The 26,881-nt window shown below is 58.6% G+C and overlaps 1 protein-coding gene across 5 annotated transcripts in view; it reads right to left on the reverse strand.

The window, feature by feature from the left end:
• Nucleotides 1-487: 487 nt before the first annotated feature.
• LOC134339751 (EH domain-binding protein 1-like) overlaps nt 488-26,881 on the reverse strand; it is a 125,587-nt gene continuing 99,193 nt past the window's right edge. For 3 of the 5 annotated variants that reach the window (XM_063036505.1, XM_063036503.1, XM_063036507.1), the window contains 11 exons: nt 21,788-22,211; nt 20,729-20,898; nt 19,125-19,173; nt 13,322-15,382; nt 10,081-10,183; nt 9,729-9,814; nt 7,205-7,325; nt 6,545-6,644; nt 4,991-5,064; nt 3,438-3,552; nt 488-2,377 (listed from right to left, as the gene is read on the reverse strand). In XM_063036505.1, the coding sequence (XP_062892575.1) occupies nt 2,290-2,377; nt 3,438-3,552; nt 4,991-5,064; nt 6,545-6,644; nt 7,205-7,325; nt 9,729-9,814; nt 10,081-10,183; nt 13,322-15,382; nt 19,125-19,173; nt 20,729-20,898; nt 21,788-22,211 (3,391 nt within the window). In that variant the 3' untranslated portion in view covers nt 488-2,289. The remainder of the gene's footprint in view (nt 2,378-3,437; nt 3,553-4,990; nt 5,065-6,544; nt 6,645-7,204; nt 7,326-9,728; nt 9,815-10,080; nt 10,184-13,321; nt 15,383-19,124; nt 19,174-20,728; nt 20,899-21,787; nt 22,212-26,881) is intronic. The other 2 variants (XM_063036506.1, XM_063036504.1) reach the window with 2 other exon arrangements.

A 26,881-nucleotide genomic window follows, 5' to 3' on the forward strand; every position in this document is an offset into this window, starting at 1 on the left:
ATTCTAGCCCTCTTGAAATGACTGCGACCGTCGAGTTCCTCACCACCGCGTCAACCTGCAGATTAGCTTCGAGGGAATCCTGCACAAGGACTCCCATGGCCCGTTGCGCCTCAGTTTCTTGGATTTTCTCTCCATTTAGAAAATAGCCAACCCTTTCCTTTCTTCCGCCCAAGTGCTTGACCATACAGTTCCCGACACTAGACCACCTGCCTCACCCTTGCGGGAGGAAACTCACACAGTCACGTGGAGAAAGTGTAAACCCCTTATCGACAGTGGCAGGAATTTTACACGGATCAATGGCGCTGGAAAGGCACAACGCTGATCACTACCCTAACCCTTCCCTTTACTCTCTCGCAATGCTTTTCTGTTAAAACCACAGCACTTCCACCTCTGAGGAACCTCCAGCTCCGACAGTGAAGGCCGGACGGCGGAGATCATTACGGTTACGGCCCAGGCAAAGAACGACCCGGAAGGCAGTGGCTTTCTTTGGTATGGCTTTAATTCCAAACAGCAGATCATAAATAGTGCAACAACAACAAAAAAATGGAACAGATTCCAAGCAAAGTCCGCTTTCTGACGAGCAACTTGGCCGAGGGAGATCTTCCCGTCCGGACAGGGGATTTGCCCGACACGCCAGCTGGCAATCTGGAATGGCCAATGGGGTCGGGGAGCTGGTGTTCTCCAGAACCCCCAGAAGGACCCTTCACCCTCAGTCCCAGAGCTGGAGCTTCATTGGTGAGGGCGTCGAATGGAGGGAGCGAGGCCCTTTGGCACGCCGATCGTCATTAGACCCTGATACGTTCTCCCCCCAGGCTTCCCCCGCACCCCCCAGAGTCCACACTCCACCCACATGCTGGGGCGAGGGGGGGTGGTGCAGTTTACAGCCGCCGACCAACCCATCGATCGTGTGCACCTGGAGAGCGGAGGGGAGGGGAAGAGGAGAGGGGAGAGGCGAGGGGATGGGCCAAAGTGCCCGGCGGAATTGAGACCGGTGGGGGCGGAAGGCAGAGGGTAGGTCCACACATACGAGGGACGAGGACGAGGTAGGGGCAGACGGCCTCTTGCCTGGGCAAGGTCCCTCGATCGTTTGGGGAGGCGGGGTTATTTACAGCAGAGCGCGTGGGTTCCAAACCTGGCAGTGGGGGATTCACCCCGCCGATAAACAAAGCCCCCTAACCCCACCGGGCAGGTCAGGGACAGCTGCCGGGGGGGGAAAGAAGCTCCCCGCATATCCACCTTTCAGGCTGGCTGCACCCATCGCTTGTGCTCTCCCCCACAAGATCCACCCCCCCCCACTGAGTGTGGCTGCCCCGGGGTCCGACCCCGCACGCTCCCTCCGCCACAGTTATAAACGCACCAGAGCACGAAACGAGACCCTTTGGCCCATCGAGTCGGTGCTCGACTCTTATTGCGAACCACACCTATCCAAACTTTCCCCAACGTTGATATGGAACCCGCACCCACCACTTCCTCCAGCAGCCCCTTCTGTACTCGTACCTCCCCCCTCGGGTTCCCCTGTCCTCACCGCTCCCCACCCGAACCCCCGCTCTTGGTTGTCTGTCCCTTCCTCCCCCCCAGGATGCTCCCTGACGGCCGATGCTCGGCCCTCGCAGAGTAAGCGGTGACCGAGCTCCCCCCAACCCCCGCCGCCGAGGCTGATTAATCTGCGAATTTGACCGTCTGCCCGCACCCCCCTCCCCACAGACCGTTCGATCACCGAGTCCGTCGGAAGTGGGGGACGAGTAGGTAGGAGGCACTGAGGTAGATCAAGCACCCAAGAGGAGCCCACCCCACCCCAGGGTGCTTCAGAGCTTGTCGGGGAGGGGGCGGGCGGGCGGAGAGCGGTATGGTTATGGTTATCGGCTGCCTGGCATCCTAGGGGTCTGAGACGGGGAGGGACAGGGTGGGTTGTGGGAGAGCGAAGGTCTGGTGCGGCCCCGGATCCCACTGCCATCACCCCCCTACACTGCCTGGGTTAACATCCACCTCCCTACCATCTTATCCTCAGGGCTGGGCTAACGGGAGCCATGAAATTCACTTCGAAGTCCCAAGGAGGGACTGTCGTCCGCAGCACAGAGACGCAGAGGCGAATCGATGCTTTCTGCGGCCTTGTTGACGTCCACAGACACGGGTACTCCCAGCGCCGACGGGGACGGGGGCGCGCGTGTATGGGGGGGGGAGGGTCGCCACCCCTCAGCTACGCGAAGCAACGGCAAGCGTCTCCCCTCCGGCCGCGGGCAGGCCCCGTCCCCCTCCCGCTCGGGGAGGGCCCCCCCCCCCCAACCCCGTTCAGTTCACTACACATTTCTCCCGCCGGCTGGACCGTCGCCGCTGGTGCTCCAGCCCCCGTTCCAGCCGAGCATCCTCCTCTTCCGCGCTGCGGTGGGGTAGAAAGAGAGAGGAAATAAATCACCAAACTCGCCTCAGCCCGCAACACCACAGACCCTGTCTCCACCACCAGCCCGTCCCTCACCCCATCTCCCTCACCCACTACCACCCCCTCCCCTTCCTCTCCATATTTATTGATCTTTGACTATTATTATTACTTTTCTTTTAAAAGAAAGTATCTGCAGAGTTTGCTGTCTTTTCTACACTGGTTAAACGCCCCCAAGTCTTCCATTGATTCTGCCATACCTAATATTCTATAATGGATTTATTGAGTACGCCTGCCTGAAAACGAGTCTCAGGGTTGTGTACAGTGACGTTGGACTTTTGATTCGCACTGGCGCTCAGAAGGCGAACGAAAGCCGGCACGCCCCTGTCAAGCCCCAGTTTATTTTGTACGGATGCACTCCCAGCCGGCTGCAGGAAGCCGCGTCACGTCTGACGAATTTCACAGTGGCGGCCGGCGGCAGCAGGACCGGCTCCGAGCGGTGGACGCAGCCCAGCCCGCCGCGCGAGCCAGCCTCCTCTCCGCTGTCCCGGGAAAGCGGCCGGCGTGACCCAGCACTCTCCCCTCTCCTCCCCACGTCTCCACTTTCCCCATCGGGCGAAAGCTTGGGAACACACCCCCAGCTCAAGGGCAGCTTCAACGCCGCTGTGCTCAGACCCTTGACCAGGCCTCTCGTACGGAAAGGAACTGTTCCCCGCACAGTCTACCTCGTCATGACCCTCGCTCCTTACTGCCTGCCCTGCACTTTTCTCTGTAACTGTAACACTCTATTCTGCATTCCTTTCCCCTTTCTGCTTATGGTTTGAGACGATCTGCATGCACTGCATACAAAACAAAAATTTCCCGTCCTGACAGTAAACCAAATGGAACTCAGTGACCACAGCAGAATGAGGTCATTCAGCCCATCGAGTCTGCCCTTCCCTTCAATCGTGGCTGATTTATGATCCCTCTCGACCCCATTCCCCTGCCCTCTCTCCGCAACACCAACACCCAGACCTCAGGCACAACAAAACAACCCAGGAGGCAGGAATTCCGACCCACTTACAATCTCTCCTTCGCGTCCAGATCGCGGACCAGGGAGTCCCGCTGGTTGACCAGGGCGACCAGCTCCTCGAGTAACAGGTGCTCCCTCCGCTGCTGGGCGTCGGTCTTCTTCCAGTCTGAGGGAGGGCGCGGGGAACGGGATGGAGGACGAGAAAACGTGAAACAGTCCCGGAAAAGATGAGCGCGAGGGAGCGGGGGGAACCAAGCGTTCGGTCTTTGGGACTGTGGGAGGAAACGGGAGCCCCCCGGGGGAAACCCAAGCGGTCACGGGGGGGGGCGGAGGAGGAGAGAATGCAGAAACGGCTCACGGGCAGCGGCGGGAAGTGGACCCGGGCCGCTTGCGCCGTGAACCGTTCTGCTGACCGCCACGCTACCGCGCTGCAGGCTCGCGTTGAACGGCTGGGCTGGGGCGCGGCTCGCCGGGCTAACCCGTACGTTATTTGGAAGGTGGAAGGAGGAAAGTTTGTCAGCTCCATGACGGGGCACGAGCCCCCTTCACGTCGAAGCAGCGGTGCCTCAGGAAGGCAGTGTCCATTATTAAAGACCCCCACCACCCAGGACATGTCCTCTTCTCATTGCTACCGTCAGGGAGGAGGTACAGGAGCCTGAAGGCTCACACTCAATGATTCAGGAACAGCTTCTTCCCCTCTGCCATCTGATTTCTGAATGGACTTTGAACCCGTGAACATTACCTCACTACTTTTTCATTTCTGTTTTTGCACTATATTTTAATGTACAATACTTACTGTAATCACAGCTTCATTTTTCCCTCCTCTGCCGCAAAGTTAAGAATCTCCCTCCACTTTCTATAAACCCCAGTGTCGTGCCCCGGTTTGTATTTTTACAGTTACGCTGTACGTATCTCATTCTGGCAGTTCTGTAAGGGCAGACTGTTCTGTTTTCAGCTTGTTAGGGTTACTGGTGAAATTTAGAGGCGAGGAGAAATGCATCCCATCCGATTCGGATGGGACAGCTGGAGGGAGGTTTCTCCGGCGAGGGGCACCGAGGCCGGGCTCGAGGCGGGACGTGAAGAGACAAGACGCCGGGGAGAACCGGTCGCAGGACAGAACCCGCTGGGAGACCCGGTCGTTCGAGATGGACGGCGAGTGACGTTTTCGGAAGGTGGTGCACACTGTCACGTTGACCCAGTGACGTGTGACTGACTGACAGGTTCAAGGTGAGCGCCAACTTGTGCCCATTTCACTGGTTAATTAGAAAGGGCCCTTTTCTTTCTGTTGTTTTTACAAACCCTTTAGTTAAGATTTATAAATATAATTTGTTTAATCACACGCAGTGTACTGTCCCTTATTTCGCGACCCTAATTTGTAACGGTAGCAAATTACACCGCAACCACACAGTTTGCGGTGGGATCGAGCCGTCTCAATCTCACGATTTTGGCGGGACCGGAGGGTATCTGCGCGAGACATACATGGAAACCAGCGGGGTTTCACAAGGTATAGCAGGATGCAAAGATGGAGCAACCAATCAGAGGGTTCGGCAGCTGTACCCTTCACTCGGGTCTCAGCCTCGAGGACGCGGAATCGCGCAAGTTACCTTCGATCGCCATCATGGCGCGAAGCTCCCTGTTCAGCAACTCGAACCTCCGCTCCAGATCCTGTTCCTCCTCTCTGCACAGAGACAGGGAGAGCCCAGGTCAGACCAGAGACACTCAGGGGACTGCCACACAACCTGCATGGCCTTAACTCGATGGTGGCACCCTCAATTCGCAAAACAAGAGGCAGTGATCCTGGGAGTGTGTGATGGGACGGTGTGGAGGGAGCTTCACTCTGTGTCTGACCCCGGGAGAGTGTGGTGGGACGGTGTGGAGGGAGCTTCACTCTGTGTCTGACCCCGGGAGTGTGTGATGGGACGGTGTGGAGGGATCTTCACTCTGTGTCTGACCCCGGGAGTGTGTGATGGGACGGTGCGGAGGGAGCTTCACTCTGTGTCTGACCCCGGGAGTGTGCGATGGGACGGTGCGGAGGGAGCTTCACTCTGTGTCTGACCCCGGGAGTGTGCGATGGGACGGTGCGGAGGGAGCTTCACTCTGTGTCTGACCTCGGGAGTGTGCGATGGGACGGTGCGGAGGGAGTTTCACTCTGTGTCTGACCCCGGGAGTGTGCGATGGGACTGTGCGGAGGGAGTTTCACTCTGTGTGTCTGACCCCGGGAGTGTGGAGGGAGCTTCACTCTGTGTCTGACCCCGGGAGTGTGCGATGGGACGGTGCGGAGGGAGCTTCACTCTGTGTCTGACCCCGGGAGCGTGCGATGGGACGGTGCGGAGGGAGCTTCACTCTGTGTCTGACCTCGGGAGTGTGCGATGGGACGGTGCGGAGGGAGTTTCACTCTGTGTCTGACCCCGGGAGTGTGCGATGGGACGGTGCGGAGGGAGTTTCACTCTGTGTGTCTGACCCCGGGAGTGTGCGATGGGACGGTGTGGAGGGAGCTTCACTCTGTGTCTGACTCCGGGAGTGTGTGATGGGACGGTGTGGAGGGATCTTCACTCTGTGTCTGACCCCGGGAGAGTGTGGTGGGACGGTGTGGAGGGAGTTTCACTCTGTGTCTGACCCCGGGAGTGTGTGATGGGACGGTGTGGAGGGAGCTTCACTCTGTGTCTGACCCCGGGAGTGTGTGATGGGATGGTGCGGAGGGAGCTTCACTCAGTGTCTGACCCCGGGAGAGTGTGGTGGGACGGTGTGGAGGGAGTTTCACTCTGTGTCTGACCCCGGGAGTGTGTGATGGGACGATGTGGAGGGAGCTTCACTCTGTGTCTGACCCCGGGAGTGTGTGATGGGACAGTGTGGAGAGAGCTTCACTCTGTGTCTGACCCCGGGAGTGTGTGATGGGACGGTGTGGAGGGAGATTCACTCTGTGTCCGACCCCGGGAGTGTGTGATGGGACGGTGTGGAGGGAGCTTCATTCTGTGTCTGACCCCGGGAGTGTGTGATGGGACGGTGTGGAGGGAGCTTCACTCTGTGTCTGACCCCGGGAGTGTGTGATGGGATGGGACGGGTGGCACAGATTGGCAACACTGCCCAGAACGGGCTGACGCTGTGGCCCCTCGTACCAGCCGAGCTGGCAAGCCAGCTTCAGGACTCGTTGCACTCACAGCAGCTGCAGTTGGTCCTGTCTCCGAATCAGTGCGTTCTTCTTGTTCACCAGGACGAACCACTCCTGGATCAGCAGTTCCTCTTCCGTCCTGCTCGTACCTGAGGTCAGAGAGCGTCGTTACCGAGGCTGCAGCGACGGACCGCGAGGGACGAGGGCATTGTCTCGTGAGGAGGACGTCTGGGCCCAGACAGCCTCAAACGCAGTGACAGCCCCACCAAATTAGTAACCAGCCCCCACGACGAACGCAGTGAGACCCTGCCCGCCTCTTCAGGGGCAGCACTGCGGGTACAGCCTCTGCCCCCACAGCACCAGAGACCCGAGTTCCATCCCAACGTCCGGGAGTCCGCGACCGAGTGTGACGCCACCCGCGAGCCACCTCCGCGGCTGTGCGAAAACAGCGCATTTCCCCGTACGGTCTGATGTCTACGTGACAGATCAAACTGAATCGTGAACCGTGATCGCCGGACGACCACGGTGGATTCTTTCCGTATCCCAATGGTGTGCGGGGCTGATCGACCTCTCTAAATTATCAACCCTCCCCCACCAGTCTATGGGTAGGAGGCAGAGGATGGGCTCTGGTGGGACTGTGGGGGGGTAGGCCAGTGCAATGAGTAATCTCCCGCGCTCTCCCCGACCCCCGGTCCGACGGTTCACTCACCGGACGCCATCAGGTGCCGCAGCTGCTTCTCGACGACAGCGGCCCGGGAGTCGATCTGCTTCTGTTCGCTCTCGAGGGCGGTCAGCTCACCCAGCACGTACTGACTGGTGTCTCGGAACCGCTGGGGACCAGGATAGGTCTCCGTGAGAACCAATTACACAGCGACAGACCCGTCCCCACCGGTACCGTACCCCGGGGTTACACAGTGACAGACCCCTCCCCACCGGTACCGTACCCCGGGGTTATACAGTGACAGACCCCTCCCCACCGGTACCGTACCCCGGGGTTACACAGCGACAGACCCGTCCCCACCAGTACCGTACCCCGGGGTTACACACTGACAGACCCGTCCCCACCGGTACCGTACCCCGGGGTTACACACTGACAGACCCCTCCCCACCGGTACCGTACCCCGGGGTTACACAGTGACAGACCCGTCCCCACCGGTACCGTACCCCGGGGTTACACAGTGACAGACCCGTCCCCACCGGTACCGTACCCCAGTGTTATACAGTGACAGACCCGTCCCCACCGGTACTGTACCCCGGGGTTACACAGTGACAGACCCCTCCCCACCGGTACCGTACCCCGGGGTTACACAGTGACAGACCCGTCCCCACTGGTACCGTACCCCGGGGTTAGACACTGACAGACCCCTCCCCACCGGTACCGTACCCCGGGGTTACACAGCGACAGACCCGTCCCCACCGGTACCGTACCCCAGTGTTATACAGTGACAGACCCATCCCCACCGGTACCATACCCCGGGGTTACACACTGACAGACCCCTCCCCACCGGTACCGTACCCCGGTGTCACACGGTGACAGACCCGTCCCCACTGGTACCGTACCCCGGGGTTATACAGTGACAGACCCGTCCCCACCGGTACCGTACCCCGGGGTTACACAGTGACAGACCCGTCCCCACCGGTACCGTACCCCGGGGTTACACACGGACAGACCCGTCCCCACCGGTACCATACCCCGGGGTTACACAGTGAAAGACCCCTCCCCACCGGTACCGTACCCCGGGGTTACACAGCGACAGACCCGTCCCCACCGGTACCGTACCCCGGGGTTACACAGCGACAGACCCGTCCCCACCGGTACCGTACCCCGGGGTTACACAGCGACAGACCCCTCCCCACCGGTACCGTACCCCGGGGTTACACAGCGACAGACCCCTCCCCACCGGTACCGTACCCCGGGGTTACACACTGACAGACCCGTCCCCACCGGTACCGTACCCCGGGGTTACACAGCGACAGACCCGTCCCCACCGGTACCGTACCCCGGGGTTACACACTGACAGACCCGTCCCCACCGGTACCGTACCCCGGGGTTACACAGCGACAGACCCGTCCCCACCGGTACCGTACCCCGGGGTTACACAGCGACAGACCCGTCCCCACCGGTACCGTACCCCGGGGTTACACAGCGACAGACCCGTCCCCACCGGTACCGTACCCCGGGGTTACACACTGACAGACCCGTCCCCACCGGTACCGTACCCCGGGGTTATACAGCGACAGACCCGTCCCCACCGGTACCGTACCCCGGGGTTACACAGCGACAGACCCGTCCCCACCGGTACCGTACCCCGGGGTTACACACTGACAGACCCGTCCCCACCGGTACCGTACCCCGGGGTTACACAGCGACAGACCCGTCCCCACCGGTACCGTACCCCGGGGTTACACAGCGACAGACCCGTCCCCACCGGTACCGTACCCTGGTGTTACACAGTGACAGACCCGTCCCCACCGGTACCGTACCCCGGGGTTACACAGTGACAGACCCGTCCCCACCGGTACCGTACCCCGGGGTTACACACTGACAGACCCCTCCCCACCGGTACCGTACCCTGGTGTTATACAGTGACAGACACGTCCCCACCGGTACCGTACCCCGGGGTTATACAGTGACAGACCCGTCCCCACCGGTACCGTACCCTGGTGTTACACAGTGACAGACCCGTCCCCACCGGTACCGTACCCCGGGGTTACACAGTGACAGACCCGTCCCCACCGGTACCGTACCCCAGGGTTATACAGTGACAGACCCGTCCCCACCGGTACCGTACCCCGGGGTTACACAGTGACAGACCCGTCCCCACCGGTACCGTACCCCGGGGTTACACACTGACAGACCCGTCCCCACCGGTACCGTACCCCGGGGTTACACAGCGACAGACCCGTCCCCACCGGTACCGTACCCCGGGGTTACACAGCGACAGACCCGTCCCCACCGGTACCGTACCCCGGGGTTACACACTGACAGACCCGTCCCCACCGGTACCGTACCCCGGGGTTACACACTGACAGACCCGTCCCCACCGGTACCGTACCCCGGGGTTACACAGTGACAGACCCGTCCCCACCGGTACCGTACCCCGGGGTTATACAGTGACAGACCCGTCCCCACCGGTACTGTACCCCGGTGTTCACAGTGACAGACCCGTCCCCACCGGTACCGACGTCGGACTGACTCAGTGTCGGCTGGAAGCTGTGGCCATGTCACGTACCAGGGTGTCGTCGTCGGGCTTGACCTCCGGAACGTTTTCCTTCCCAACGGACTGCTCCTCCTGCACGGACTTCTGCCTCTTCAACTCTGCACCGGGAGAGAGGAAGTCATTACCTCCCTGAACCACCCCAACACCGGGCTCACCCGCCCCTCTCCTCCACATTCGTGTCCCCTGCGAACGCACACTCCGTCGTCTGCGTACGCACAGATATTCTCATACTTTCTGCAGGTGTACCGTGAGGCTTAGCCGGTCGTGGGCTCGCTTCGCTGGCGCTGGGAGCGCAGTAGGGTCGTGGACGCTAATGGCGCATTCCCCCGTGACCAGTGAGACCGACCTTTCGCGTCAGACGTACCTCCACGCTGCTCCGTGCCCGGCTGGTACCTGTCCTGCCCGGGCGATGCCAGCTTGGCACCGGGCTCGGGGCAGATCTCGATCTGTACCTCGCTGACATCCAGCTGCAGAGAGAGGAGGACAGAAATCGTCAACGGGCGATAGATGTATATCAGATATGGGTCTAAGTTGTGGACTGAGAGTGGGAAGACGGGAATCATGGTTGGGAAGAGGGGAAGGGAGAGGGGAATCACGGTTGGGAAGAGGGGACGGGAGAGGGGAATCACGGTTGGGAAGAGGGGACGGGAGAGGGGAATCACGGTTGGGAAGAGGGGACGGGAGAGGGAAGCACCAGAGAGACATTCTGTAATGATCTACAAACCTCTTGTCTGGAATCAAATGACTTTGCCCGGCGTCCCAGGGCTGGGTGTGTCGGCACCCCTGCCAACCACCGCCCCCCCCCGGCACCCATCTCTGCCACCCTCCCATGGCGCTCCACCCTGGATGGTGTCGAGCTTCTCGAGTGTTGACGGAGCTTCACTCATCCAGGCGAGTGGCGAGTATTCCATTACACTCCTGACCTGAGCCTTGTCGATGGTGGACGGGCTGTGGGGAGTCCGGAGGTGAGTTACACGGGATTCCAGCCTTTGACCTGCTCGGTAGCCACGGTGTTTATATGGTTAGACCAGTTCAGCTTCCTGTCAATGGTAACCTCAGGGTGTTTCCATAGGATCACGATGCCCCAGGGAGGACTTTATACGTGAATGCTCCCTCTCTCACCCATTGTTTCCATGACAGTTCACGTGTACACGGCCTGACCCATGTGGAAGCTAGCACAGCGGACTATCTATTATTGTTGCAGAATCGGCAACTTGGAGCGAGAGATTCGGAGAGGAAGTCGCCGAGGCTCCGGGCCCGAATACGGGGCCCGACCCGCTGCTCGGGCAACCGAAACGCCGGCGCAGGGCAGACCGGAGAGGCAGGGTGCCAGAGTCGGGACCGATTTCGCCTGCTCCCCTCTCCGCGAGGCTGCCCCGGCCGCCGTGCTTCGCAGCCGCGATTGGCCCCGCCGAGGCGATGAGCTGAGACCGGGGGCTTCGGATCCGACTCCGGGCATCCGGATCCAAGGACTCAATTTGGCTCGGAATGCTGTAGCTCGTTGCCGTTGTTGGCGTGATTTGTTTTTTTCCCCCGTCAGTCTCTGCGCACTGGGTGTTGGTCTTTTGTTTCTTAATTCGATTCTTTAGGGTTCCTTGCTTTGTGGCTGCCCGTAAGGAGACGAATCTCACAGTTGTATACATTCTTTGATAAAAACGTACTTTGACTCTTGACCACAGAACCCCTGAGTCCAATATTAGCACAGCACAGGAAGTCATTAAGGAGACGGAGAGGATGGACGTTCCCACACTTCAGATTCTGAATAATTCTTTCCATCTCACGCTTTCGTTCCAACCCACTCCGTTCATCAACTCTGGCCCATCCTCCCGCTTTTTGGAGGTGGCCCGTGTTCCAGAAAGAACAGCGCTTTCAACTCCGAGACGCCAGCGCGGAGAAGCACGGAAACCTGAAGCAGGGCCCGGCGACCCCGTTACCGATCCTAAACACAAACGGTGCCACAGAGCCCGTCGTCGCGCGCTGGCGGAGTTAGGTTTTCGCAGTTCGGAGATTTATGTGATTACTGGACTTGGTATCGGTCTCCTTCGGTTTTTATCGATGTCCTCTGTCTTCTGGCTGATTGGCGGGTGGGTAACTTGTTAGCGGTGTGTGTGTGTGTGTGTGTGAGTGTGAGAGAGAGAGAGAGAGAGAGCATGCACGTGCGAGTGTGTGGGGGCTTCGATGCTATTGTTGCTGGTTTTACTGAGAATGAGGGGGTCAGGAATTGTTACTGTCGCTGTTTTTTTTCCTGTATTATTGGAGGGGGTGGTCGATTTGACACCAATGAGCGGTTTTTTTTTGCCGGGGGGGTGGGTTTTGGGGTTTGCAAGTGTTGTTTCTTTTTGGGGGTGTGTGTGTGTGTGTGTGTGTGTGTGTGTGTGTGTGTGTGAGAGAGAGAGAGATATGGGGGAAGTTGGTGTGTTTTCTTTCAACAACTACGACGGTCTTTCGGTATTTCATGGCTATCTGGAGAAGACGAATATCAGAGTTGTTTTGTACACGCACACTTCTGACAATAGAAATGAACCCCTGAAACGCAGAGTAACACACGCAAAATGCCAGCGACCCAGGCAGCATCTCGGCCCGAGACCCTTAAGTAAGGCTGGAAAGAAATGGGGCAGAGAGTCAAACTGCGAAGGTGGGGGTGAGGAGAGGCACAAGCTGGGAGGTGATGGGTGAATTCAGGTGAGAGGGAAGAGCAGGAACGGGAACGATGTGAGAAGCAGATAGAGGTAAAGGGCTGAAGGAGGAGGCTCTTTTTCCCCGTCCAGTCCTGCCGAAGGGTTTCGGCCTGAAATGTCGACTGTACTTTTCCCCCCATGGACGCCGCCTGGCCCCTGCGAGTTCCTCCGGCTGCGCGCACTGCTCTGGATTTCCGGCATCTGCAGATTCTCTCGTTTGTGGAGGAGGAGGAATCTGATCGGAGAGGAGAGTGGACCGTGGAATAACAGGGGAGTGGGAAACCGGGAGGGGGGTATGGAGAGGGAGGTGCAGATGACGGGAGGTCACAATTGGGAAGGGGTAAAGAGGCCAGAGAGGGGAAGTGGTTGCCAGAATTTGAGAGAAGTCGGTGTCGACGCCGTCGGCTTGGAGGCTGACAAGGCAGGATCCAACCCGTGTCTGGCCCCGGCGTGGCAGCAGAGGAGGGCACTGGCAGACATGTCAATGTAGGAATGGGAGTGGAGTTAGGATGGCTGGCCGCGCAGGATTCGGTTACCACCCGTTTTAACCAATCGGTAACGGAACAGCAGCCGTGGCCGGCCGGGCCCTGAGCTCCCCCCCGGGGGTCCCGAAGTCCATCCTCACGCCGCAAGCTCTTCCCGAGCTGGCAGCAACAGATGTGCGAGCACCCGACAGGGGGAACAAGGGTCGGCGGGTTCAATCGGTCAGGAGGCTGGGATCGACCCGGAGACGGGAGACCGATGCAGCGAGTCGGGAGGTGACGGCTCGGCAGGGCTGGGCTGGACGCTGCCCGACCCGCCGAGTTCCCCCAGCATTGGCCGAGGGCAGGACTGACCCAGACGCTCCCGGTCGTTTAGCCACACACCTTGCACTGCGGGTTAAGTTTGTAACGCAAAGCAGAGAGACTGCGGGCCAACTCGACTTACCTCCGGCTTGGCGGCCGCCCCCAGTCCCTGGGCAGCATCCGAATCCTCCACCGAGCTGCTGCGCCTCCTCGCCCGCTTCTTCTTCACCAGGTCGGCGTCCCTCAGGTGCGAGAAGCCCGAGCGGCTGCAGCGCCCGGGGGAGCGGCTCTCCGTCGACAGCGAGCGCTGCGGCCTCTCCGGGCGGCCGGACGCCGTCTCCAATCGAGCCCCGGGAGCTGCCGGCGTCGGCCCGGCGGCGACCGTCCTCCCGGCATCCTCCACGTCCACGCCGGGAGGCTGCCCGGTGACCTTCTTCCCGTCGGCCCCAGCGAACGCCTGCTCCCCGGGGGCTGGGGCCGCCGCCGCCGCCTTGCCGGGCTCGCCGACGGTTTTCCCATCAGGTTCAGCCCCACACAATGCGACCCGCTTCCCGTGCTCCTCCGGAACAGCCCCGGCGGCCGATAGTTCCACACTGATCCTCCTCTCCGGGGTCCCATCCACCGGCTTCCCGTTACTTACCGGTGCGGTCGGTGGCACGGAATCAAGGACTTGCTTGTCAGCCTCAACCGGCTCCAAATGGTCCTTCGCCGCAGGAGAGATGGCGATGCTTGCGACCTGCTTCCCATGGTCCTTCGCTGCAGGGGCGTCCAAACCAGCTGCGACCTGCTTCCCATGGTCCTTCACTGCAGGAGCTATGTCAATACTTGCTACCTGCTTCCCATTGTCCTTCGGTGCAGGGGAGTCCACAACAGCTGCGACCTGCTTCCCATGGTCCTTCGCTGCCGAGGAGTCCGCAGCAGCTGCGACCTGCTTCCCATGTTCCTTCGCTGCAGTGGAGTCCACAACAGCTGCGACCTGCTTCCCGTGGTCCTTCGCTGCCGAGGAGTCCGCAACAGCTGCGACCTGCTTCCCGTGTTCCTTCGCTGCAGGGGAGTCCGCAACAGCTGCGACCTGCTTCCCATATTCCTTCGCTGCAGGGGAGTCCGCAACAGCTGCGACCTGCTTCCCATGGTCCTTCGCTGCAGGAGAAATGTCAATACTTGCGACCTGCTTCCCATTGTCCTTCGGTGCAGGGGAGTCCACAACAGTTGCGACCTGCTTCCCATGTGCCTTCGGTACAGGGGAGTCCACAACAGCTGCGACCTGCTTCCCATGGTCCTTCGCTGCAGGAGCAATGTCAATACTTGCGACCTGCTTCCCATGGTCCTTCGGTGCAGGGGAGTCCTCAACAGCTGCGACCTGCTTCCCATGGTCCTTCGGTGCAGGGGAGTCCACAACAGTTGCGACCTGCTTCCCATGTGCCTTCGGTACAGGGGAGTCCACAACAGCTGCGACCTGCTTCCCATGGTCCTTCGCTGCAGGAGCAATGTCAATACTTGCGACCTGCTTCCCATGGTCCTTCGGTGCAGGGGAGTCCTCAACAGCTGCGACCTGCTTCCCATGGTCCTTCGCTGCAGGAGCAATGTCAATACTTGCGACCTGCTTCCCATGGTCCTTCGGTGCAGGGGAGTCCACAACAGCTGCGACCTGCTTCCCATTGTCCTTCGCTGCCGGGGATTGCGCAACCCCGTGCTGCTCCGGTTTCGTGGCCGCGCCGGGCGTCCCCGTCCCCGTCCCCGCCGACTTGTCATCGGGCACCGGGGCGACGGGCTTCCCCTGCTGCTCGGCCTCGGCTCCCCGGCTCTTCCTCCGGGCCATGGGCACCGGCACGTCCGGGGTCGGGGCGGGCTCCTGCCCACCCTCCGGGCCCCGGCTGTTCCTCCCCTGCGCCTCCTTCTTGGGCCGGGCGGGTCTCTGGGGCGCCGCGGTCGTGGCGGCCGCTGGCGGCGGCGGCCTCCTCTCCTGGTAGAACTGGCCGGGGTCGATGGAGCTGTGCGAGTCGGAGTCGAAGCGCCCCACCTTGTAGGTGCTGTGGCTGCTGTTCTCCTCGATGGTCACCACGTCCAGCTCCTGGCCCGTGAAGTGCGCCCGGATCTGGCACAGGTAGGTCATCACGATCAGCTTGTCGGGGATGGCCAGCAGCACCATGTCCTCGGGCTCCAGCAGCCGCGAGATGCCCAGGCTGGCGAAGCCGTCGAAGGCCTGGGGAGGGGAGCAGGGCTCAGTCACCGGCGGTACCCCCATCCCCTCCCCTCCCACCGTCGCCGCTGCACCTACCCCACCATCTACTTCTCCCCCTGTGAAACCCCCGACTCTCAGCCCCCTGCCCCGTTCTGGAACCCACTCTTTCTGAAACCACTCCTGTCCCCTCCTCCCTCAGATCCACACTGATCTCCACCACCCTCGTCCCCTCCCAAAAAAATAAAGACACGGTAGGTTTGCAGGTGACGGTGAGCTGAGTGACGACTGTCACGGTGGTTAATACACGGGCACCTTGATCAACCGGGGGAGTGGGCTGAGCAGCGGCAAATGCAGTTAAACGCGGGCGAGCGTGAGGCTCTGTGTCTCGGGAGGGGAGGACCCTGGCGGAGAAACGGTCTGGTCCTCGGGGAGTGCTATAGAACCGGGGGGGGGGTCCTCGGAGTACGAGTCGCGGGTAGGCAGCGCGGTGAAGGAGGCTGTCGAGGTGTTGGGCTTCATTGGGCAGGGCGTTGAGTTCCCAGTAGCAGTTGCTGGTGAGGCAGCATCTGGAATATCCTGTTTCGGTCACCCTGCTGTTGGAAAGATGCGGATAAGCTGGAAGGAAAGCCTGGGAGAATTACGAGGATGTCGCCAGGGTGGGTTGTATGGAAAGGTTAGACAGACAAGGATTTTACTCCTTGGAGCACAGGTGATCTTGTAGAGGTGCCTAAAATCTTCAGGGGTACATACAGTGGGTGTGAATAGGGTCTTTTTTTTACCCCTGGGGGAGGGAGAGGGAAGAAATGTAACAGGTACCCGAAGGACAACTTTTAAAAAAAAAGGCCAGTCATTATGGATCGAGCTGCCCCCAGGGAGGTCATTAAGCCAGGTATATTAACAACATTCGAAAGACGCTTGGATGGTGGGGGAGGTGGGAGGGTTTGTGGCGTGGTAGCGTTGTGGTCAGCACGACGCTTTACAGTACAGAGGACCCGGGTTCAATTCCCGCCGCTGCTTGTGTACGTTCTCACCCCGCGTGGGTGTCCACTGGGTCCCACCATCCAAGGATGTTTAATTGATCATTGTAAATTGTCCCGCAATCGGGCTAGGATTACATTAGGGGATTGCTGGGCTAGAAGGGGCACTCTCCCTCCATCAATAACTGGTAGGTAAACGTGGATAGGGATAATTTGGAGCAGGGGGTTGGCAATTTGGGGTCCACAGCCCCTTGCTTAATGGTAGGGTCCACAGTGTAAAAAGAGGTTAGGAACCCTTGGTTTTGAGGGACATGGGCCACGTGTGCAAATGGGACTAGTTCAGGTGAGAATTTCGATCCAGCATGAGTGACTTGGGCTGAATGGCCCTGCTACAGTGCGATCTTGTGGAAGAACCCAGTCTGGCATCTGTCGGGGGGGGGGGGGCGGGAGAGAAACTCTGCAGGGTTTTGACCTGAAACGTCAAAAATTCCTTCCCCACCCCCCTGGAGGAGCTGCCCTCCAGCAGAATGCTGCTGTTATTCCAGCGTCAGCCATGTCTCGTGTCGCTGCTATCACTGTGCTGCTTGTTCCATTGGGTGGCGGGGGGGGGGGAGGTGGAGATACGTCTCTACCAAAGGAGGTGTGAGGAGCTCCTTCCCTCCGCTAGCCTACAGGTCACCCTTAGACAGGGAGTAGCACCTGCCTAGCGCCCCCCTCCCCCCCGATCGGGGTCAGGTGAAGCCATGGGAACCGGCCGTACGAGCAGCCGGTGCAGATCACAAGTCCTGGTTACGTTACTGACGCTAGGCAGACAATCTGTGATGGGGGGGGGGGGCCCACATTGTGAAGTCACCGCCCAGAAGCGGGCGATGGCAAACCTCTTCTGTAGAAAAATTTGCCCAGAACAATCGTGGACAAGACCACGATCGCCCACGGCTTGGCACGTGATGATGTCGTATGACAGGGCACGTAATGAACGAGTTGCTGCCCTCCGAGGGGCCGTTGGGTTCAGGCAATTGCTCTTCCTGACACTCCGGGAGATTTTGTCAAAATTCCGAGATTTATGGATTGGGCTGTAGTTCATATTGACCTCTTTCTGTACCATTTTTTCCCCCTGTGTTCTCAGCCATTCTTTCTTGATGCCGATTGGCTGGCTGGGGGTGTGACATTCACGTTTCTCTATGTGGGTGATCTGTTAGCTTTTGTGCGAGGGAGGGGTTGCAATTATTTTTCTTTTCGTGCGGTGGGGGGGGGATTGACGTCTTTCAACTACTTCTGTGCTTCCTCTGTATTTTGTGACTATGTGGAGAAGACAAATCTCAGAGTTTTACTCTGCACACAGACTTTGATAATAAAATGAACCTGTGGGACCTTCAAATTGTTCCATATTCTGAGATTATTTTGTCGATTTTACTAACCACGTGCGCGCCGAAACATTGCACTGCTCGTTCCCAGACAGAATTAGTCTTGCTGTTCGAGCATAAATGAAATGGTTTGTTTAGGTTGACAATCAGCACGATCCGGGGGGGGGCAGCCTCTTGCAAAGGGAGAATGGTGTGTGACACTGGGGAGGAAGGAAAAAAGGTCTTGCTGTGACCCTTCAGGGCGCAGGCGAAGCCAAGCCTGACGCAGTCCCGTCTCCTGACTTTTCAGACTGGGTGTACTTATAGGGAAGTGGGAAAAGGTCAGCAAAGCCTCACCAGTTGCCCCCTGGATTAAAAGAGCCTTAATCAGGAGGGACTTAATCACAGATGCTGGAAATGCAGACCAACGTTCACAGAAAATGCTGGAGGAACCCAGCAGGTCGGGTAGCATCTACAGAGGGGAATAATCAGTCGACGTTTTGGGCCAAGACCGTTCTTCAGCGCTGGAAGGGGAGGGGGGGTGGAGAAGCCAGGGTAAGAAAGGGGAAGGGAAAGGAGGACCGGCTAGAAGATGGTAGGTGACGTCAGGTAGATGGGGTGGGGGGAAGAGATGGGGATGGATTAAGAAGCCGGGAGGTGGTAAACGGCTGAAGAAGTCGGAACAGAGGTACGGAGGAGAGGTCAGGGGTAAGTTTTTTTAATGCAGAGTGGTGAGTGCGTGGAATGGGTCGCCGGAGGTGGCGGCGGAAACGATAGGGTCCTGGATGGATACGTGGAGCTCAGAAAAATAGAGGGCTGTGGGTAAAGCCTAGGTAGGTCTCAGTTAAGGACATGTTCAGCACAGCTTTGTGGGCCGAATGGCCTGTGTTATGCTACAGGGTTTTTCTGTTTCTATGAATCTGATAGGAGAGGGGTCCGTGGGCGAAAGGGAAGCGGGGAGGTGATAGGCAGGTGAGGAGAAGAGGCCAGAGTGGGGGGAAAGTTGAAGAATGGGAAGGGGGAGGGAGGGAGGGAGAGAGACACTTTGACCAGAAAGTTGGAGGAGTCTGTGCTCGCATCGTCGATTTAGAGGCGACCCAGATGGAGTGCAGAGTGGTACTCTCCAAGAGTGTGTGAGGTGAGTGCAAGGAGACCAGTGGAAATAGGCGGTTGATGGTCAGAACGGACTCGATGGGCAGAAAGGCCTGCGAGAGGGCTCTATCTCGGACAGGAGTCACAAGCCATTCGCTGAGGTCAAAGGAAGGGGGGGGCCCCAAGTGCATGATGGGAAGAAGGTCAGTCGGTGGTCACCTCAAACTCCCGGAAAGGGGCTCACTGGGGAACCCAGCACTGCCTTAACCTTCGACCTGCACACCCCCCTCACCAAACACCACCCCCCACCTTCCAAACCTCCACGGTAGGAGCCTCGACTCCACGCCTCACCTTCCTGTTGTTGGCCTTGATGTCTTGGGGATCCAGTGAATTGTAGTCTCTAGAGGGGTGGGAGATAAATGGTTGGGAGTGAGAGAGTGGAGGGTCCCAGCTCATCAGCCTCTGGTGCACCTCACCCCCCAAGGGAAATTGAGGGATCGGGGCGATTGCAATGGGCAGATCTCGGCCTGTGGGTTTGAGTGGGGAACCCGAGGCTGTCGGAGGGAGAGGACCCAGGGCAGCGCTGCGCCAAGCAAGGGTGGATCTGCACTCTGTGTGAACAGCAGGAAAGGGGTGGGTTCGGGTTTGGGTGCGGCTGGCCCCTGGGTAGAACCAGGAGGGGACAGAAGGGATCCCCGGGGTGGAGCTCCCCCATTGCGGGGCAGGGCCCAGGATAGAGCCTGGCTGATGGGGCAGCAAGAAGGAAGACCCAGGGTGGAGCCATGATAGAAACATAGACAATAGGTGCGGGAGTAGGCCGTTCGGCCCTTTGAGACTGCACCGCCATTCGGTAAGATCATGGCTGATCATCCAACTCAGAACCCTGCAGGAGCCCCTCAGGGCTCGCCTTGAACAGACCTTGCCCATGGGGAGAAGGCCCCAGGGTGGAGCCGATGCCTGGGGGGGGGGAGAGACGGGCCCTGAGGCGGAGCCGGGGGTGGGAGCTGGAGGGTGTGGGGGGAGGGAAGAAGAGAGCTGGAGGGCAGGGGCAGATGGGAAGGGTCCCCCGGGGGGAGCTGGAGGGCGTGGGGGGTGGGAAGGAGCCCTGGGGGGGGGGAGCTGGAGGGCGTGGGGGGATGGGCCCCAGGTGGAGCTGAGGCCGGTGGGGGGGGGAATAGCTGGAGGGCGTGGGGGGATGGGCCCCAGGTGAAGCTGAGGCTGGTTGGGGGGGGGAAGAGAGCTGGAGGGCAGGGGCGGGTGGGAAGGGTCCCCGGGGGGGGGGCTGGAGGGTGTGGGGGGATGGGCCCCAGGTGGAGCTGAGGCCGGTGGAGGGGGGAAGAGGATGGGCCCCGGGGTGGGGGGGGAGCTGGAGGGCATGGGGGGTGGGAAGGAGCCCTGGGGGGGAGCTGGAGGGCGTGGGGGGATGGGCCCCAGGTGGAGCTGAGGCCGGTGGGGGGGGCGGGAGAGAGCTGGAGGGCGTGGGGGTGGGAAGGAGCCCTGGGGGGGAGCTGGAGGGCATGGGGGATAGGCCCCAGGTGGAGCTGAGGCCGGTGGGGGGGAGAGGATGGGCCCCGGGGTGGGGGGGAAGCTGGAGGGCGTGGGGGGATGGGCCCCAGGTGGAGCTGAGGCCAGTGGGGGGGAGAGGATGGGCCCCGGGGTGGGGGGGAGCTGGAGGGTGTGGGGGGATGGGCCCCAGGTGGAGCTGAGGCCGGTGGGGGGGGAGAGGATGGGCCCCGGGGTGGGGGGGAAGCTGGAGGGCGTGGGGGGATGGGCCCCAGGTGGAGCTGAGGCCAGTGGGGGGGGGAGAGGATGGGCCCCGGGGTGGGGGGGGAGCTGGAGGGTGTGGGGGGATGGGCCCCAGGTGGAGCTGAGGCCGGTGGGGGGGGGGGAGAGGATGGGCCCCGGGGTGGGGGGGAAGCTGGAGGGCGGGCCCCGGGCACAGTGGCTTCACTCACATGAGTTCTGGGTGGAAGTGATGCAGCATGGCACAGAAGGCGAGGCCGTTTCTCCAGGAGGTGGTGAAGTTGGTTATCTTCAGCCGGGGGTAGCTCTTGGTCACGTCCTTGCACCAGTCCAACAGGGAGCGGCTGGGGTTGACCGGTGCCGAGGTCTGACCAGGACACTGCTGTGGGGAGGCCGGGAGCAGAGGGGGCAGTTAGACCAGCAACTTTACACAGGCACAAGCCCAGTCCCCACCCCCCACCCCAGCCCTTTAACCCTTTTCTCTCCATGCACCTCTCCAAATGCCTTCTGATTGTACTTCACCTGCGAACCTGCTGGGGTCACCTTTCCGGCCGAATTGGGGGAGGGGGGCCCGCTTTGTCAAGCAGAATTTCCGGTGCCCAGCCAATTTAATTACGTACCAGTCTTTTGCCACGATGAGGCCGCCCTCGGAGGGGGCGGGGGGGGGGGAGCAACATCTCACGTTCTGTCTAGGTCACTTCCAGCCTGGTGGCACGAACAGCAATTTCTCCTTCTAGCAATGATTTTCCTTCCCCCCTCCTCCTCCTCCCGTTGGCCCCCACTGTGATTTCTTACCTCTTCTTCCCCCTCCTGCTATCAGCTCCCCTTCCTGCTTCCCATTCTCCCGTGGTCCACTCTCCTATCAGATTCCTTCTCCAGCCCTTCCCACCTGGCCAGATTCACCTGTCCCCCTCACCTGCCCAACACCTCCCTCTGGTTTGCCCCCTCCTTCCCTATCAGATTCCTTCTTCTCCAGCCCTTGGCCTTTCCCGCCCAGCTGGTTTCACCTCTGACCCTCTGGCTCGTCCTCCCCCCTCCCCGCACCCCCACACTTTCATTCTGGCATCCTTCCTTTCCGGTCCCGAAGGAGGATCTCGGCCTGAAACGTCCACAGATGCTGCCCGACCTGCTGACTCCCTCCGGCGTTTCGTGAGCGTCGCTCGGTGACAGTGAGCCTGATCTTGATCCGATCGGATCAAAGGCTTGCCCCTTCCCAGAGAGGTCCCCGGCCCCACTCGAGTGAGGAGAGGAAGAGGGAGCGGACCACTCACCACCAATGGCCCGGTTGGTATCCTCCCTCCTGGAGCCTCCGTGCCGGCGTCCTCCTTGCCAGGGGAGGGGGCGCTCGTGCTTATTGACAGTGGGGGAGGCGGGGCCTTTCGCTTCGTTCGCGCTTCAGATTCCCTCTGGTTGGTTGGCGTCGCCGCGGGCGATGGAGCCGGCCCAGATGGCGTTGGCATGGGGCGACCGGCGGCACTTTCCCGGGTATTCTCGGCGGATGGGGCCGGCGCTGCCGACTTGTCCTTGACTGGTGACTTGGGTGGTCTCAACGAGTCTGAAGGGTCTGCCGTGGCCGGAGAGGCCCCGTTGGTCAACGATGTGGAGTCCGATGGTGCGGTCACGGTGCTCTGCGTCTTTTTGATCCGGGGGGCGGGCAGTGGTCTCTCACTCACCACCCCATTGGCCGTCTGGACCCTGGAATCAAGAGCAGACCATGAGTGGAGTTCGGTGTTAAAGGAGCCAAGTAGTCAATGGAGGAGGTTCAACGATGAACATGGAAAGCAGGGTACAACACGTAACGGACCCCACACGCAATGAAAGGGATCCAATTCTGAATGAACCCAACAATCTCAGAATGGGTCCAATAGTCAATTAACCCACTGGTCACTGTATGTGTCCAATAGTCAATCAACCCAATACTCAATTAACCCAATGGTCACTGAATGGGTCCAATAGTCAATTAACCCAATAGTCACCGAACCCATTGGTCACTGAATGTGTCCAATACTTAATTAACCCAATACCCAATTAACCCAAACAACAGGAATGCTGCAGATGCTGGAAATTCAAGCAACACACATCAAAGTTGCTGGTGAACGCAGCAGGCCAGGCAGCATCTCTAGGAAGAGGTGCAGTTGACGTTTCAGGCCGAGACCCTTCGTCAGGACTAACTGAAGGAAGAGTGAGTAAGGGATTTGAAAGTTGGAGGGGGAGGGGGAGATCCAAAATGATAGGAGAAGACAGGAGGGGGAGGGATGGAGCCAAGAGCTGGACAGGTGATTGGCAAAAGGGGATACGAGAGGATCATGGGACAGGAGGTCTGGGAAGAAAGACAAGGGGGGGGGACCCAGAGGATGGGCAAGGGGTATATTCAGAGGGACAGAGGGAGAAAAAGGAGAGTGAGAGTAAGAATGTGTGTATAAAAATAAGTAACAGATGGGGTACGAGGGGGAGGTGGGGCATTAGCGGAAGTTAGAGAAGTCGATGTTCATGCCATCAGATTGGAGGCTACCCAGACGGAATATAAAGTGTTGTTCCTCCAACCTGAGTGTGGCTTCATCTTTACAGTAGAGGAGAAACTCAATTAACCCAATTAGTCACTGAATGGTTCCAATAGTCAATTAACCCACTGGTCACTGTATGTGTCCAATAGTCAATCAACCCAATACTCAATTAACCCAATGGTCACTGAATGGGTCCAATAGTCAATCAACCCACTGGTCACTGAACCCATTGGTCACTGAATGTGTCCAATACTTAATTAACCCAATACTCAATCAACCCAATAGTCACTGAATGGGGTCCAATACTCAATTAACCCAATAAATATAATAAATTAATAATTATAATCTTTCAATTGTATGCAGTGTACTGTGTTATTTTGTGGCACTAATTTATAACGGGGCAGCAGATTACACAGAATCCACACAAACCGGGGTTTGGGGTGGGAATGCACCTCAATCCTCAATCTCACGTGTTTGGAGGGTTGGAGGGTGTCTTCCCTGGACTTGCGCAGCCGAGGAATCCAGGGGGTTTCACTGCCATCGGGGAGGAGGTACAGGAGTCTGAATCCATGCATTCAAAGTTTTAGGTGATCGGTGAGGGGGAAGGTGGGTGGGGGGGGGGAAGAGTTGATGGACCAAGAAACTGGGCGGCGATAGGTTCTCGTGGCTTTCCACGCCTCACGGTGCATCGGGCTGTCTCCTTAGCATTGCTCTGCTTTTTAACGAGGACGAGGTGCCAGCTCGATGTTCAGCCCAGCATGGATGGGAAGCGCGCGGGGAGCCGGCCGGATTCGAACCTGGGACCGCTCCGGTGTGGGTGCTGTGGCACCACCGGCCGGCAGACGATCGGTGGAAGGAGTAAAGGGTCAAAGAAGGAGGAACCGAATAGGAGAGGGTGGCGGGCCGTGGAAGGTAAGGAAGGGAGGGGAGGTGAACCAGGTGTACAATGAAAATGGAAGACATGCAACACTCACTCAAGTCTACTGGACGATAACCATCAGCCAAGGGAATCCACAGAAGTTCGTGAACTTCAAGCAACTTTGGCAGTGGATGCCTCGTAAGGAAAGAGGTTATTCTCGTAATCTAAACTCCAACACTGGCAGGCAAACAGGAACTGCTTGAATACTATCAGTTGCATAGATCAAAATTATCAAAAATTGGACCTTCACATTAAATATTTTGACAAGGAAATTCCAATACACATTCGGTTTTGGAACATATTTGGGGTAAATAAGGAGCAACTTTTTTTACAATAGACGTATAGGTGCAGGAGTAGGCCATTCGGCCCTTCGAGCCAGCACCACCATTCACTGTGATCATGGCTGATCATCCACAATCAGGACCCTGTTCCTGCCTTCTCCCCATATCCCTTCACTCCGCTATCTTTAAGAGCGCTATCTAACTCTTTCTTGAAAGCATCCAGAGAATTGGCTTCTGGATGCTTTCAAGGGAGTTCTTCACACAAGGTCCCTTTCAAATAATTTTTAGAAGGCAGAGCTGCAGCTCGTTAGCAGATTCTGGGCTGTCCAATCTCAATACAAGATGCCCGCAGTGTGCAGACCTGAGAGGGGGAGAAGTGGTAGAGATTAGTCTTGTGGTTAGTGGGACTGATGGCTGCCAGACACCATCTAGATCGCGTGCAGACAACTCGCACGGAAAGAAAAAAAATGGAAGAGCAGATTATTACTTAAATGATGAAAGATTGCAGCATGCTGCTGTACAGAGGGGCTTGGGGGTGCTTGTGCGTGAACCACAAAAGGTTGGTTTGCAGGTGCAGCAGGCTATCAAGCGGGCAAATGGGATGTTGGCCTTCATCGCTAGAGGGATTGAATCTAGGAGCAGGGAGGTTATGCTGCAACTGTACAGGGTACTGGTGAGGCCGCACCTGGAGTACTGCGTGCAGTTCTGGTCTCCGTACTTGAGGAAGGATCTACTGGCTTTGGAGACGGTGCAGAGGAGGTTCACCAGAGACGAGGGGGTTAGACTATGAGGAGAGATTGAGTCACCTGGGACTGTACTCGCTGGAATTCAGAAGAATGAGAGGAGACCTTATAGAAAGATACAAAATTATGAAAGGGATAGATAAGATAGAGGCAGGAAAGTTGTTTCCACTGGTAGGTGAGACTAGAACCAGGGGACATGGCCTCAAGATTCAGGGGAGTAGATGAGGAGGAACTGCTTTCCCCAGAGAGTGGTGAATCTGTGGAATTCTCTGCCCAATGAAGCAGTGGAGGCTTCCCCTCTAAATAGGTTGGATAGATTTTTGCACAGTAGGGGATTAAGGGTTACGGGGGAAAAGGCGGGTAGGTGGAGGTGAGTCCATGGTCAGATCAGCCATGATCTTATTGAATGGTGGAGCAGGCTCGACGGGCCGGATGGCCGACTCCTGCTCCCGTTTCTGATGTTCTCAGGTGGTCCCTAGTCATGGTTTGAATGGCAGTGTCGCTGCAGAGGGAGGTGAGGAGACAAGAAAGAGTGGGAGACAGGGCAGCGGGGATTAATTACCAGAAGATAGAGAAGTGGATGTTCCTGCTGTCAGGTTGGAAGCTCCCCCAGGTGGAATATGAGGCTTTGCTCCCCCAGCCTGAGTTGGACTTTAGGAACAGCCTCTCTTCTCTGCCTCTGAAAGGCCCCATGAACGCTACCTGGGTATTTTCACTCTCTTTTGTTTTTTGCACCGTATTATATACAGCAAATTGACCATTTGTCATGCTTTTTACGCATTGCACTGTACCGCTGCAGCAGAACACATTTCACAGCATCGTGGTTCAATTGCCGAATTGTCTAATTCTGCGCTGATATCTGATCGTCTTAAACGCCGGTGATAATAAATCTGACTCTGAGCATATGGCACATCGCCACGAGGCTGAGAAAACCTGAACTGAGGCGGACCAAATACAGAAGGGTGCAGGCAAGCACTGTGCAGACCAGGCAACGTTCGTGGAGCCAGGAACATTTAACACCGAAGGAATACGGAGATTAGCCTTAATGTGGGAGTTTCCCCAACAGAGCGAGGTCTGTGTGGGATGGGATGAGGTTAAGCACCCGCCCCCATGTCATAAACACCGGACGAACTCAGCGTGCCCGGCAGCCTCCGTGGAAGGACAGTGCATCGTAGATTTTTCGGGTCGGGACCCTTCATCCTGACCTTAAAAGGGGAGGTGGCCTCGCTCCACCCTCCTCCCCTCAAAAACAAAAGGTGGGAAGAGGATGGAGCAAGAGGCCGGGGAGATGATGGGTGGATCCAGGTGAGGGGTGATGGACAGATGGAGGAGGGGAGGGGGGATAGTGACCGAGGCTGGGAGGTGATAGGTGGATCCAGGTGAGGAGGGGTGATGGGCAGATGGAGGAGGGGAGAGTGGGGATAGTGACAGAGGCTGGGAAGTGATGGGTGGATCCAGGAGAGGGAGATGATGGACTAATGGAGGAGGGGAGAGTGGGAATAGTGACCGAGGCTGGGAGGTGATGGGTGGATCCAGGAGAGGGCGTGATGGACAGATGGAGGAGGGGAGGGGGGATAGTGACCGAGGCTGGGAGGTGATGGGTGGATCCGGGTGAGGAGGGGTGATGGGCAGATGGAGGAGGGGAGAGTGGGGATAGTGACAGAGGCTGGGAGGTGATGGGTGGATCCAGGAGAGGGAGATGATGGACTAATGGAGGAGGGGAGAGTGGGGATAGTGACCGAGGCTGGGAGGTGATGGGTGGATCCAGGAGAGGGCGTGACGGACAGATGGAGGAGGGGAGGGGGGATAGTGACTGAGGCTGGGAGGTGATGGGTGGATCTGGGTGAGGAGGGGTGATGGGCAGATGGAGGAGGGGAGAGTGGGAATTGTGACTGAGGCTGGGAGGTGATGGGTGGAT

The sequence above is a fragment of the Mobula hypostoma genome, chromosome 30 (assembly GCF_963921235.1).
Source record: "Mobula hypostoma chromosome 30, sMobHyp1.1, whole genome shotgun sequence".
Classification (NCBI taxonomy): Eukaryota; Metazoa; Chordata; class Chondrichthyes; order Myliobatiformes; family Myliobatidae; genus Mobula; species Mobula hypostoma.